At 41.1% G+C, this 15,268-nt stretch overlaps 1 protein-coding gene across 3 annotated transcripts; it reads right to left on the bottom strand.

The window, feature by feature from the left end:
• Window positions 1–903: 903 nt before the first annotated feature.
• On the bottom strand, window positions 904–3,687 carry ANKRD9 (ankyrin repeat domain 9). Of its 3 annotated transcripts, none has more exons than XM_044272010.1 (2): window positions 3,535–3,687; window positions 904–2,088 (listed from the first exon to the last, which is right to left on the bottom strand). In XM_044272010.1, the coding sequence occupies exon 2, from the start codon at window positions 2,052–2,054 to the stop codon at window positions 1,170–1,172; it is 885 nt and encodes a 294-aa protein (XP_044127945.1). In that variant the 5' UTR covers window positions 2,055–2,088; window positions 3,535–3,687; the 3' UTR covers window positions 904–1,169. The 3 variants fall into 3 exon arrangements, with proteins under 3 accessions (XP_044127945.1, XP_044127947.1, XP_044127946.1); XM_044272012.1 differs by lacking the exon at window positions 3,535–3,687 and adding an exon at window positions 3,384–3,500; XM_044272011.1 differs by lacking the exon at window positions 3,535–3,687 and adding an exon at window positions 3,335–3,482.
• Between the last annotated feature and the right edge of the window lie 11,581 nt (window positions 3,688–15,268).

Below are 15,268 nucleotides of genomic sequence, written 5' to 3' on the forward strand. Positions count from 1 at the left end.
GCTGTCCGCATCTTTTGCAGCTCCATTGAAATGAATGGGTCCGCATCCGAGCCAACAACGGCCGTGTGCATGAGGCCTTAAAGTGATAGTAGCATATTGAATGTAAATTACGCTAACTGGTTAGTGCGGGATTAGAAAAAAACGTCTTTTTATTTTCCCAAAACAGCGCCACACCTGTCCTCAGGTTGTGTGCGGTATTGCTGCTTAACGTCATTCACTTCTTTGCGGACACCCCCTTTAATCATTGTACATTGTGGACTTGACTTTGTGTTTCTATTCCTCATCCCTTACATCCGATGTTAGCAACACCTGGCACTCCAGCTGTTCTCCAACTACAACTCCCAGCATGCTGCATTCACTTCTACGGAAGAACAGCTGAGTGAGTGTGCATGCTGGGAATAGTAGTTACAGCTAGAGTGGTGGAGGTTGCTGACCCCTGCCTTGCATCATCCGCTACTTCCAAAGCTGCATGACTTGTTCTACCAGTGCTTTGTTTTGTAAACGCTATGGGTTTCAACCACTGCACGTAAATGGATGTTCCCATACGCTGACAGAAAGCGGAGATCTTAAAAACCAGGGAGTTGAAAAACAAAAGGCAGGATGCAGTTATCCCTGCTCGTTCTAATGGTGCTGATCTTCAGAGATTGTATGGAATAGGAAAAAGCATGGTCACTTAAAGTGACTCGCTTTGTTCCAAAAAGTAGCGCCACCCCTGTCTACAGGTTGTCTGTGGCATTGCAGTTCATTCCCATTCACTTCAACAGAACAGAGCTACAACGCCACATGTAAACGGTGTACAGGGGCGGCGCGGCTTTGGAAAGGGAGCAGCCATGTTTTTCTCATCCTGCACAAGAACTAGATGCCCAGAATTTCTGAATGATTGGATGTTAGTTTTTTTTTTTCCTGAAAATGGCTCACTACTGATATATACACCTTACACGTGGGGTGCCCCTTTACACTGATACACAAGCAGCTTTGAACAAGTCGCCATCTTGGCGCAGAACTGGGCATCTGTCTGTTGTACATCATCAGCTGGCAGCCCCTGACATTGCATGCCAAGTGCCTGCGTATTGCGTGTCACCCTGCTGACACTACATGATGGGAGTTAGAGGTGGAGGTTGGGGATAATCATCCTTGGGTGTTAAGACCCTCACAAAACAAAAGCTGTTCTATTTTGGGACTTGCTTCTGTAAGGCAAGGGGTCTTAAGAAGTCTGGTAGGGAGATCTCCTCCAGGACCTCTGGGAACCTGTCAGCAGGGAGGGCCCTGAGCAGACTCTGCATAGACAGAGTGAAGAGGGTAGGGGCAGAGGTGCCAGTCAACCATCTGTACAAGTCCTTTCCCAGCATTTCCTGCCAAGCCGTGCCCTCTTCTTGAAGCCGCTGCCTGGTGGAGAGGGGCACTCCTGCGGCCATGTACAGCAGCACAGAATCCAGGCACAGCCTCTTCAGGTGCATATCCTGCGGACTGTCCTGTATTGCTTGCAGAAGGCAATCGAGGGGGAATTTGCCACTGCAGTCCTTAACATACGGGCAGGCACCGTGCCCCAGCAGCAAAATCAGACAGTCAACTCGCTGCAGCTCACAAGCCAGGTGTATGGGAGTCTTGCCACCCTCCACCCGCTGGCACCCACGCTGGTTGATGTAGACAGTCCGGCTTTCGGAAGGGAATTTCCGGAGGGTGCACAGAATTTCTTGCAGGATCTGCAGCCGGTTATAGCGCACAGCCATGGTGAGGTGAGGAGCTCCAGACTGGCAGCAGCTGAAGCTCTTGCTTGGCACAGCTAGGGCATCGTTCGGGAAGTGGTTGAGCAGGTAGTGGGCGTAAGGCTGGTGGTCGTGTACCAGGGCGTAGAGCAGCGCCTCAGAGGGTGTGTATGAGCTGATGATGCCCCCTTCCTCCCAGTGTAGTACCTCCATAAGCCGCATGTCCTCCAGGAGCCAGACTGGGAGCAGGTCCCGCACGGCCTGGTAGAAAGCGAATGAGGTCTTCTTGCATTGCTTCTGAGACTGGTACTCGGGCGAGCGGGGTGCCCATTGAATGGAGCCAGGCATCTCTGCGTCACTGCATTAACGAGTCCAGAGTACCCTTCACCGAAAATGACAGAAGGTACATAGGTAAACGCTAACCCCTTACATGGGGGAGGGGGTCACTATACCCTCAATGACTTCAGGCTGTCGGCGCCTGTACACACCACAAAGGATTCATTTCTGCATAAAGCATACGGGGGTCGGTAGATTGGAAGTGACAGTATGGGGGCCAATTTACCAATATATGGACTATGAAAATCAGCAGCGGAGGAGTTCATTATACCATATACAGTATTGGGGGGTCAATTCACCAATATATGTACTAGAGCAGGGATGCTCAACCTACGGCCCTCCAGCTGTTGTAAAACTACAACTCCCACCATGCCCTTCTGTAGGCTGATAGCTGTAGGTTGTCCCGGAATTATGGGAGTTGTAGTTTTCCAACAGCTGAAGGGCCGCAGGTTGAGCATCCCTGCACTAGAGGGTCTCATACTAGTATATACACGGGGGGAGGTCATTACATCTATAGATAAACTAGTATATACACACTATACACCAGTATATACATATACTATTATATATTTATAATAATGGGGATCATTACCTTTGTATAAACACTATTATGGGGGTCTACACTAATCTGTACATTATATCGACTATGTCGATCACTGCACCAGTATATACATGCATTAGAGGGATCATTACAGGCACATACAGTACACTGTGGGGTGTCATTACACTGCTATATGGATGATGGGGGTAATTGCACCAGTATATACATGCATTACAGCAGGCATCCTCAAACTGCGGCCCTCCAGCTGTTGTAAAACTACAATGCCCTGCTGTAGGCTGATACTTGTAGGCTGTTCGGGCATGCTGGGAGTTGTAGTTTTGCAACAGCTGGAGGGCCGCAGTTTGAGGATGCCTGCATTAGAGGGATCATCACACTGAAACATGGATGATGGGGGTCACTGCACCAGTATATACATGCATTAGAGGGGATCATTACAGGCACATACAGTACACTATGGGGTGTCATTGCACTGATATAAGGATGATGGGGGTCAGTGCACCAGTATATACATGCATGGGGGGGGGGCATTACACTGGTATATGGATGATGGGGGTCACTGCACCAATATGCCTTCATTATACCAGCATAGACACTACTATACAAGAGGGAATTCCTGCACCACTACTCCCCCCATCATTCTATACACTTTCCTTTGCACATACATAGGAGACCTCCATATACAGAGCATATAGGCCACAATAGCAAACATGTAGGAGGTCAATGCACTGACCTGTGGAGAGTAACCCACCGTCTATAGGTCGTGCACAGGGGCTACCTACCCTCTACACAGAGCAGCAGCGGTTCCCTCCCCGCAGCCATTACTCAGTGTCAGGGGCTGCAGCCCCCCTCCCCCGCTGCAGGGCTGGCACCCACTGACATGCCCATGGTAATGGAGGGGGCTGCCCGGGGTGTAATGGGTGCCGCACTCACCGGTCCCGGCCTCTCAGGCTCCTTGTGCGGTCATTGCACAGGCTCAGTGGTGCAGCTGTACAGCCTCAGTGGTGCAGCTCTGCTCCCCTGCACCGTCCACTCCGCGCCTTCCTCCAGCAAACCCTCGTTCTCTCCTCCGGGCATTTTTATTCTACAGTCCTGAAGGTCGTCAGCACCGCGGAACTGTCCGCTCCGCACTGATTGGCCGGCCAGTCACGAGGCTCCGCGCTCATTGGCTGCCCTAAACCCCCTTCCCCTCCCTCCTCAGACACAGTGACGTCATAGTTTGAAAAGTTTCCAAGAAAGTTTTCTGTGCTGGAGTGATAGCGAAGTGTTGTGGAAGGAGGGAGGCTGCAGGGGGCTGAAATGTGCAAAACACACTGCCTATTACATAACTATTATATGGGTGTGTATAGAATAAGGTGTCACCACCGAACCTCCTGCCTGAGGCTCCTTGTTATTTATTGCATTATTCAGGCCCATACCATGTACCTGATGCACCGGCCCCAGCCAAATGGCAAGATTCCCAACATAAATGTCAATGCAATTAAATATTTGCAACTTTTTATACCGCACATTCCTGACTCATTGCGATGAAGCTCCAGGACAATGGAGATAATGACCAGAGAGAGCATTAACAGGAGTGTATAATTTATTCCTAGGGTTGTTTAGTTACCACTAATATATGTATGAGCCCTTGTCCCCAGAGGGAACCACTATACTGCCTCCTATATAGAAGAATATAACTACTATAATACTGCCTCCTATATTGAAGAATATAACTACTATAATACTGCCTCCTATATTGAAGAATATAACTACTATAATACTGCCTCCTATGTACAAGAATATAACTATTATAATACTGCTCCTATGTACAAGAATATAACTACTATAATACTGCTCCTATGTACAAGAATATAACTACTATAATACTACCTCCTATGTACAAGAATAACTACTATAATACTGCCTCCTATGTACAAAAATATAACTACTATAATACTGCTACTATGTACAGGAATACAACTGCTATAATACTGCCTCCTATGTACAAGAATATAACTACTACAATACTGCCTCCTATGTACAAGAATATAACTACTATAATACTGCCTCCTATGTACAAGAATATAACTACTATAATACTACCTCCTATGTACAAGAATATAACTACTATAATACTGCTCCTATATACAAGAATATAACTACTATAATACTGCCCCCTATGTACAAGAATATAACTACTATAATACTGCTCCTATGTACAGGGATATAACTACTATAATACTGCCTCCTATGTACAAGAATATAACTACTATAATACTGCCCCCTATGTACAGGAATATAACTACTAAAATACTGCCTCCTATGTACAAGAATATAACTACTAAAATACTGCCTCCTATGTACAAGAATATAACTACTATAATACTGCCTCCTATGTACAAGAATATAACTACTATAATACTACCTCCTATGTACAAGAATATAACTACTATAATACTGCTCCTATGTACAAGAATATAACTACTATAATACTGCTCCTATGTACAGGGATATAACTACTATAATACTGCTCCTATGTACAAGAATATAACTACTATAATACTGCCCCCTATGTACAGGAATATAACTACTATAATACTGCCTCCTATGTACAAGAATATAACTACTATAATACTGCCTCCTATGTACAAGAATATAACTACTATAATACTGCTCCTATGTACAAGAATATAACTACTGTAATACTGCTCCTATGTACAAGAATATAACTACTATAATACTGCCTCCTATGTACAAGAATATAACTACTATAATACTGCTCCTATATACAAGAATATAACTGCTATAATACTGCCTCCTATGTACAAGAATATAACTACTGTAATACTGCTCCTATGTACAAGAATATAACTACTATAATACTGCTCCTATGTACAAGAATATAACTACTGTAATACTGCTCCTATGTACAAGAATATAACTACTATAACACTGCTCCTATGTACAAGAATATAACTACTATAATACTGCCTCCTATGTACAAGAATATAACTACTATAATACTGCTCCCATGTACAAGAATATAACTACTATAATACTGCCTCCTATGTACAGGAATATAACTGCTATAAGAAAACAATGGTCCCCTAAGTTGCGGTAGTTACCGTCCAATCTCCCTACTGAACACGGATGTGAAATGTTGGGATAAAATCCTGGCCCAAAGGATCCAAACTGTTCTCCCCGATATCATCAATAGAGAACAAGTTGGCTTTGTCTCTGGCAGACAGGGGAGTGAGAATACGGCCCGCCTGATACATTTGATAGCTCGTGCTAGACAAGCTTTCATGCCTCTAGCCCTACTCCGTACGGACGCGGAGAAGGCCTTTGACAGGGTTAATTGGCACTTCATGTCCCGGACCCTGATGAAATTTGGCCTCCTGGATCTATTTATCTCTGCTATCTTCTCCCTGTACTCGTCCCCCTCTGCCAGGCTCAGAGTCAACGGCACCCTCTCACCGGCCTTTTCCATCACCAATGGTACAAGGCAAGGATGCCCATTATCCCCGGCCCTCTTCATCATTGTCATGGAGACTCTGCTTGCTAAGATTAGGCAGGACCCAGATATAGAAGGGATCCGAGTGGGCTCACAATCCCACCTCACAGCAGCCTTCGCAGATGACCTCCTGGTCATAATTTCTAACCCCATGACCTCCTTCCCTAGACTTCAATCCCTCTTTGAAGAATACGGGCTGATCTCCAATTTTAAAATTAATTACAGCAAGTCGTTGGCCCTAAACGTATCCTGCCCAACCGCACCACCGCTTTCTCTTGGGCTTCCAAATCTATACCCTTTCTAGGCACCCACATCCCGGCAAACCCTGATGACCTGTTCAACCTGAACCAGGCCCCTTAATCAGTTCTATTAGGTCTCACCTAAGTTCCCTGAAGCTTCCCTTCATCTCGTGGATAGGTAGGAAAAACTATCTTAAGGCCTTCATAGTCCCTAAACTCTTATACGCAAGTCAGACGCTACCCATCTGGATGCCCCAGTCCTTGTTTGTGGAGGTTCGCCCAATTTTCTCCGCTTTTGTGTGGTCTGGCAAGTCCCCTAGGATTGCCTATGCTACCTCAACATGAGAAAAAAGACTGGGAGGTTTTGGTCTCCCCGATATATACCTCTATTACAAAGCTTCGATATCGTGTAAAGGATTTAACCTCCTCTCCCGGCAACCGCCAAACCTCTGCTCCCAACTGGAACGTGACATACTTACCTATAAAGAAACGTTAGTCTTATGGGGATTACGTTCATGCACGGCTAATAATAAGTTCCCATCTCCCATATGGAAGGGCTTACTAGTAGAATGGGCCAAACTATACCGGTCCACAGAACTTCAATTCCCTAGTCCTCATATACCCTTGCACCTCCTTCAGTTTCATATACATCCTTCCACCCTTGCGCCATCTGGGATATGGCCCCTACTATCAGACCTTACCCTACAGGATATTACTTCTGAGACTGGTGATTTAGATTGGAAGGACGAAGATCCTACTCCAAAGGTCAGAGCGGCCTCATTTCTAGCTACCATGGCCTTTCAGAAGAACTTCTTGAAAGACCGCTCCGGCCTACTGACGAGCCTTCCTGGTTGGAGAAGAAGCTCTCCTCGACTCGCCTCCCATCTAAGCCCCTCTCTACGCTGTATAAGGAGCTGCTCTCTTCCGCACCCCCAGACTTACCGTTTCTGAAGGCCTGGGAGAAAGAGCTCTCAGTAACTATCTGAGCCTGACAAAGCTCTCATTCTAACACTCTCATGGATTTAACCGCTGCACCAAGATCCAGGCTAATTCCTACAAATTACTGACGAGATGGTATAAGACGCCAGAGTTTCTTCATAGGCTCAATCCGGACATCTCGGACCTGTGCTGGAGGTGCGGATCAGAAGTTGGCTCGCGCTCCCATCTATGGTGGCATTGCAGTAAAATCAGCCCTTTCTGGTCCCAGGTAGAGAACATGATGAACCAGATCTGTGACACCCAGGTCCAGTGAGACGCAAAACTAACTTTGCTCTGGTGCCCTAATGGCTCTTTGACTCCCTCTAAATCCAATCTCCCGACCATGCCTCTTACCGCGGCCCGCTTATTAATCCCTCTTCTTTGGAGGAACGACTCCCCTCCCTCTATTTTGGCATGGATTGAGAGAACTGACCAAATATTTAGATTTGAGGAATTGGCTCATTGGGAAACTCACTCCAGACCTCAGTTCCTGAAATGATGGTCCCCCTGGAAGCATTTCTGAAATTTTTAGATCCTAGTGAGAAACGACATCTTTCAAACCCCCCCCCCCCCCCCGCCTAACCCCCCACCTAACCCCCCCACTCTGTTCTTCCCCTTGTCTCCCCCCTAAGGCTCCTTTCACACCTGCGTTCAGGTGTCCGCTCGTGAGCTCCGTTTGAAGGGGCTCACGAGCGGCCCTGAACGCAGCCGTCTGGCCCTAATGCATTCTGAGTGGAGGCGGATCCACTGAGAATGCATCCGCCTGCCAGCGCTCAGCCTCCGCTCCGCTCAGTGAGCGTTCGGGTGTCCACCTGGCCGTGCGGAGGCGTGCGGATCTGTTCCGACTTACAATGTAAGTCAATGGGGACGGATCCGCTTGAAGATGACACCATATGGCTCAATCTTCAAGTGGATCCGTCCCCCATTGACCTTCAATGTAAAGTCTGAAACGGATCCGCCCAGGCTACTTTCACACTTAGAATTTTTTTCTAAGTTTAATGCAGACGGATCCGTACTGAACGGAGCCACCGTCTGCATTATAGGAGCGGATCCGTTCAGAACGGATCGGATCGAACGCAGGTGTGAAAGTAGCCTAACTGTTACTCATGTTTACACATGTTTTTTCATACTACAATGAGATTGATGTTATTATCTGTGACTGACCTAAAATTGAATTGTGTCGCCAGCTGCTTCTTGAGATAACAGGTCTTACCGTTGTTGACAACTTGCCTCTTAATAAAAAGAGATGTGGTTAAGAATATAACTACTATAACACTGCCTCCTATGTACAAGAATATAACTACTATAATACTGCCTCCTATGTACAAGAATATAACTACTATAATACTGCCTCCTATGTACAAGAATATAACTACTATAATACTGCCTCCTATGTACAAGAATATAACTACTATAATACTGCTCCTATGTACAAGAATATAACTACTATAATACTGCTCCTATGTACAAGAATATAACTACTATAAATACTGCTCCTAATGTACAAGAATATAACTACTATAATACTGCTCCTATGTACAAGAGTATAACTACTATAATACTGCCCTATGTACAAGAATATAACTACTATAATACTGCCTCCTATGTACAAGAATATAACTACTATAATACTGCCTCCTATGTACAAGAATATAACTACTATAATACTGCTCCTATGTACAAGAATATAAACTGCTATAATACTGCCTCCTATGTACAAGACTATAACTACTATAATACTGCCTCCTATGTACAAGAATATAACTACTATAATACTGCTCCTATGTACAAGAATATAGCTACTATAATACTTGCTCCTATGTACAAGATATAACTACTATACTACTGCTCCTATGTGCAAGAATATAACTGCTATAATACTGCTCCTATGTACAAGAATATAACTGCTATAATACTGCTCCTATGTACAAGAATATAACTACTATAATACTGCTCCTATGTACAAGAATATAACTACTATAAGTACTGCTCCTATGTACAAGAATATAACTACTATAATACTGCCCTATGTACAAGAATATAACTACCTATAAATTACTGCTCCTATGTACAAGAATATAACTACTATAATACTGCTCCTATGTACAAGAATATAACTACTATAATACTGCTCCTATGTACAAGAATATAACTACTATAATACTGCTCCTATGTACAAGAATATAACTACTATAATACTGCCTCCTATGTACAAGAATATAACTACTAGTAATACTGCCTCCTATGTACAAGAATATAACTACTGTAATACTGCCTCCTATGTACAAGAATATACTACTGTAATACTGCTCCTATGTACAAGAATATAACTACTGTAATACTGCTCCTATGTACAAGAATATAACTACTAGTAATACTGCTCCTATGTACAAGAATATAACTACTTATAATACTGCTCCTATGTACAAGAATATAACTACTATAATACTGCTCCTATGTACAAGATATAACTACTATAATACTGCTCCTATGTACCAAGAAATATAACTACTATAATACTGCTATGTACAAGAATATAACTACTATAATACTGCTCCTATGTACAAGAATATAACTACTATAATACTGCTCCTATGTACAAGAATATAACTACTATAATACTGCTCCTATGTACAAGAATATAACTACTATAATACTGCTCCTATGTACAAGAATATAACTACTAATACTGCTCCTATGTACAAGAATATAACTACTATAATACTGCTCCTATGTACAAGAATATAACTACTTAATACTGCTCCTATGTACAAGAATATAACTACTATAATACTGCTCCTATGTACAAGAATATAACTACTATAATACTGCTCCTATGTACAAGAATATAACTACTATAATACTGCTCCTATGTACAAGAATATAACTACTATAATACTGCTCCTATGTACAAGAATATAACTACTATAATACTGCTCCTATGTACAAGAATATAACTACTATAATACTGCTCCTATGTACAAGAAATAACTACTATAATACTGCTCCTATGTACAAGAATATAACTAATAATACTGCTCCTATGTACAAGAATATAACTACTATAATACTGCTCCTATGTACAAGAATATAACTACTAATACTGCTCCTATGTACAAGAATATAACTACTATAATACTGCTCCTATGTACAAGAATATAACTACTATAATACTGCTCCTATGTACAAGAATATAACTACTATAATACTGCTCCTATGTACAAGAATATAACTACTATAATACTGCTCCTATGTACAAGAATATAACTACTATAATACTGCTCCTATGTACAAGAATAAACTACTATAATACTGCTCCTATGTACAAGAATATAACTACTATAATACTGCTCCTATGTACAAGAATATAACTACTATAATACTGCTCCTATGTACAAGAATATAACTACTATAATACTGCTCCTATGTACAAGAATATAACTACTATAATACTGCTCCTATGTACAAGAATATAACTACTATAATACTGCTCCTATGTACAAGAATATAACTACTATAATACTGCTCCTATGTACAAGAATATAACTACTATATACTGCTCCTATGTACAAGAATATAACTACTATAATACTGCCCTATGTACAAGAATATAACTACTATAATACTGCCTCCTATGTACAAGAATATAACTACTATAATACTGCTCCTATGTACAGGAATATAACTACTATAATACTGCTCCTATGTACAAGAATATAACTACTATAATACTGCTCCTATGTACAAGAATATAACTACTATAATACTGCTCCTATGTACAGAATACCATACTATAAATACTGCTCCTAATGTACAGAATATAACTACGATAATACTGGCTCCTATGTACAAGAATATAACTACTATAATACTGCTCCTATGTATAAGAATATAACTACTATAATACTGCCTCCTATGTACAGGAATATAACTACTATAATACTGCTCCTATGTACAGAATATAACTACTATAATACTGCCTCCTATGTACAAGAATATAACTACTATAATACTGCTCCTATGTACAAGAATATAACTACTATAATACTGCCTCCTATGTACAAAGAATATAACTGACTATAATACTGCTCCTATGTACAAGAATATAACTACTATAATACTGCTCCTATGTACAGGAATATAACTACTATAATACTGCTCCTATGTACAGAATATAACTACTATAATACTGGCTCCTATGTACAAGAATATAACTACTATAATACTGCTCCTATGTACAAGAATATAACTATAATACTGCCCTATGACAGAGAATATAACTACTATAATACTGCTCTATGTACAAGAATATAACTACTATAATACTGCTCCTATGTACAAGAATATAACTACTATAATACTGCTCCTATGTACAAGGAATATAACTACTATAATACTGCTCCTATGTACAGAATATAACTACTATAATACTGCTCCTATGTACAGAATATAACTACTATAATACTGCTCCTATGTACAAGAATATAACTACTATAATACTGCTCCTATGTACAAGAATATAACTACTATAATACTGCTCCTATGTACAAGAATATAACTACTATAATACTGCTCCTATGTACAAGAATATAACTACTATAATACTGCTCCTATGTACAGAATATAACTACTATAATACTGCTCCTATGTACAAGAATATAACTACTATAATACTGTCTACTATGTACAAGAATATAACTCCTATAATACTGCCTCCTATGTACAAGGAATATACTCCTATAATACTGCTCCTATGTACTAAGAATATAAACTACTATAATACTGCCTCCTATGTACAAGAATATAACTACTATAATACTGCTCCTATGTACAAGAATATAACTACTATAATACTGCTCCTATGTACAGGAATATAACTACTATAATACTGCCTCCCTATGTACAAGAATATAACTACTATAATACTGCTCCTATGTACTAGAATATAACTACTATAATACTGCTCCTAGTACAAGAATATAACTACTATAATACTGCTCCATGTACAGGAATATACTACCTAATACTGCTCCTATGTACAAGGAATATAACTACTATAATACTGCCTCCTATGTACAAGAATATAACTACTATAATACTGCTCCTATGTACAAGAATATAACTACTATAATACTGCTCCTATGTACAAGAATATAACTACTATAATACTGCTCCTATGTACAAGAATATAACTACTATATACTGCCTCCTATGTATCAAGAATATAACTACTATAATACTGCTCCTATGTACAAGATATAACTACTATAATACTGCTCCTATTACAAGAATATAACTACTATAGATACGCTCCTATGTTACAAGAATATAACTACTATAATACTGCTCCTATGTACAAGAATATAACTACTATAATACTGCTCCTATGTACAGGAATATAACTACTATAATACTGCTCCTATGTACAAGAATATAACTACTATAATACTGCCTCCTATGTACAAGAATATACTACTATAATACTGCCTCCTATGTACAAGAATATAGCTACTATAATACTGCTCCTATATACAAGAATATAACTACTATAATACTGACTCCTATGTACAAGAATATAACTACTATAATACTGCTCCTATGTACAAGAATATAACTACTCTAATACTGCTCCTATGTACAAGAATATAACTACTATAATACTGCCTCCTATGTACAAGAATATAACTACTATAATACTGCTCCTATGTACAAGAATATAACTACTATAATACTGCTCCTATGTACAAGAATATAAACTATAATACTGCTCCTATGTACAAGAATATAACTACTATAATACTGCTCCTATGTACAAGAATATAACTACTATAATACTGCCTCCTATGTACAAGAATATAACTACTATAATACTGCTCCTATGTACAAGAATATAACTACTATAATACTGCTCCTATGTACAAGAATATAACTACTATAATACTGCTCCTATGTACAAGAATATAACTACTATAATACTGCTCCTATGTACAAGAATATAACTACTATAATACTGCTCCTATGTACAAGAATATAACTATAATACTGCTCCTATGTACAAGAATATAACTACTATAATACTGCTCCTATGTACAAGAATATAACTACTATAATACTGCTCCTATGTACAAGATAACTACTATAATACTGCTCCTATGTACAAGAATATAACTACTATAATACTGCTCCTATGTAGAAGAATATATCTACTATAATACTGCTCCTATGTACAAGAATATAACTACTATAATACTGCTCCTATATATAAGAATATAACTACTATAATACTGCTCCTATATACAAGAATATAACTACTATAATACTGCCTCCTATGTACAAGAATATAACTACTATAATACTGCTCTTGTGTACAAGAATATAACTACTATAATACTGCCATTATATTTATGAAGCAGAAAGCTCAGGATGAGCATTACACAGTAAATTGGGTATTACAAGAATATAACTATATAATACTGCTTGTTGTTACACTTTAATTCCATTGTAGAGAAACGTGATTCCATCCTGAGTCATGTCTCACGTGTCACCTCATGAGGTTGTCACACAGCCCCGTGGCATGTGAAGAGATGTTTTGTGGGTGGCACACGGGTGTGTCGGGGTACCCACCATTGTTCTAGAAAGACAAACAAATTGTTACCTGTGCGTAATGTAATGACGAGTCACCATCCTGACAACGCTATGTACTATCGCCGCCCACACCCCGACCTTCTCCCGAGGGCATCAGCACCCACAAACTGCCCCCACCCTGATCTGACCTCTGCTTGTTCGGGTATTTTCCCCGACAACTACCTATCCTTGGGGGTGTCCCACAATCACCAGGGGGCAAATATATTTCTAATACATCTCACAGCTGAAGGTTTGCTACAGTAGCATCTAGTCTAATCAATCCTCTGTGAGATAAACAGTAGTCGGATACATTTCACCTGCACTGATACATTGTAACAAACGGCCAAGACAGGAAGGGGATCTGTGCTGCTCCGTTTAGCCTTGGATGGATACAGTTGCAGCCTCAGGATTTAAAGGGGTACTCCCATCCGCCAAAAATGTTAGATTGGAGCGGGTCCCAGACATTCTTTCAAGAAAGGGACCCCCGAAGTGAACAGAGAGCAGCAGCACATGCGCGACTACTCTCCGTTCACCGCCATCGTTTCACTATTTCCAGCAGCCCCATAGCAAAAGGTGGCCGCGCTTGCGCTGTGTGCTCTCCATTCGCCGATATGCGACTTCCTATTTTCGAAACTCCCACAGAGATGAATAGAGAGAACGCTGCGCATGCGCTGCATGCTTCACTTTGGGGGCTCGCTCTGGAGATAGGAGGGAGACCCTCACCTATCGGACACAGATGCCATATCCACTTGACATGCCATTAATGTCGAACCCCTTTAAAGAAGAATGTTCCCATTCAGTAACAGCAAGCAGAGATTTTGAAAGTTGCTGACATCACTACATCGTACCCTGTACTGTAAGCTCTCAGCTGCTGGGAGCCGGACTGGATCAGAATGGGTCTTCAGCTTCTGTCCGTCAACATGGATTCTCTGATTGCACTATTTCATTCTCTGAGAGCAAGCAGAGATCTTAACCAGCATCAGAAAGTCTATGAGAAAGTTGCTGAACTTGTTTCCATTACAGAAAACCTAAATTTCACAGTCCACCTTCGGGTCCACCAGCGCTCACAGTCCCGAGATCCGGGTCCACTCTTCCGCTGCCATAACATAGACGGTCGCACCTCAGGAGATAAGCGTCGCCGCAGGAGGGTGGTTCTAAGGTCAGTCGCCTCGTCACCCGGGTGACTTGACACAAAGTTCACTGACGTTTAGTCGCTGACAGGTATGTCGCTATCAGCGTCTGGGTGTGAACGCTTCCATACCAAGGAGCCAGCAGATATCCGAAATGTACATTGCCCCGCATCCCAACTGTCGGCCATGTTGGATTCTTA

This window comes from Bufo gargarizans, chromosome 11 (genome assembly GCF_014858855.1).
Source record: "Bufo gargarizans isolate SCDJY-AF-19 chromosome 11, ASM1485885v1, whole genome shotgun sequence".
Taxonomy (NCBI): Eukaryota; Metazoa; Chordata; class Amphibia; order Anura; family Bufonidae; genus Bufo; species Bufo gargarizans.

What these genes read in the sequence shown, in the direction of transcription:
- ANKRD9 (XM_044272010.1), bottom strand. Translation starts at nt 2,054, where the DNA reads ATGCCTGGCTCCATTCAATGGGCACCCCGCTCGCCCGAGTACCAGTCT.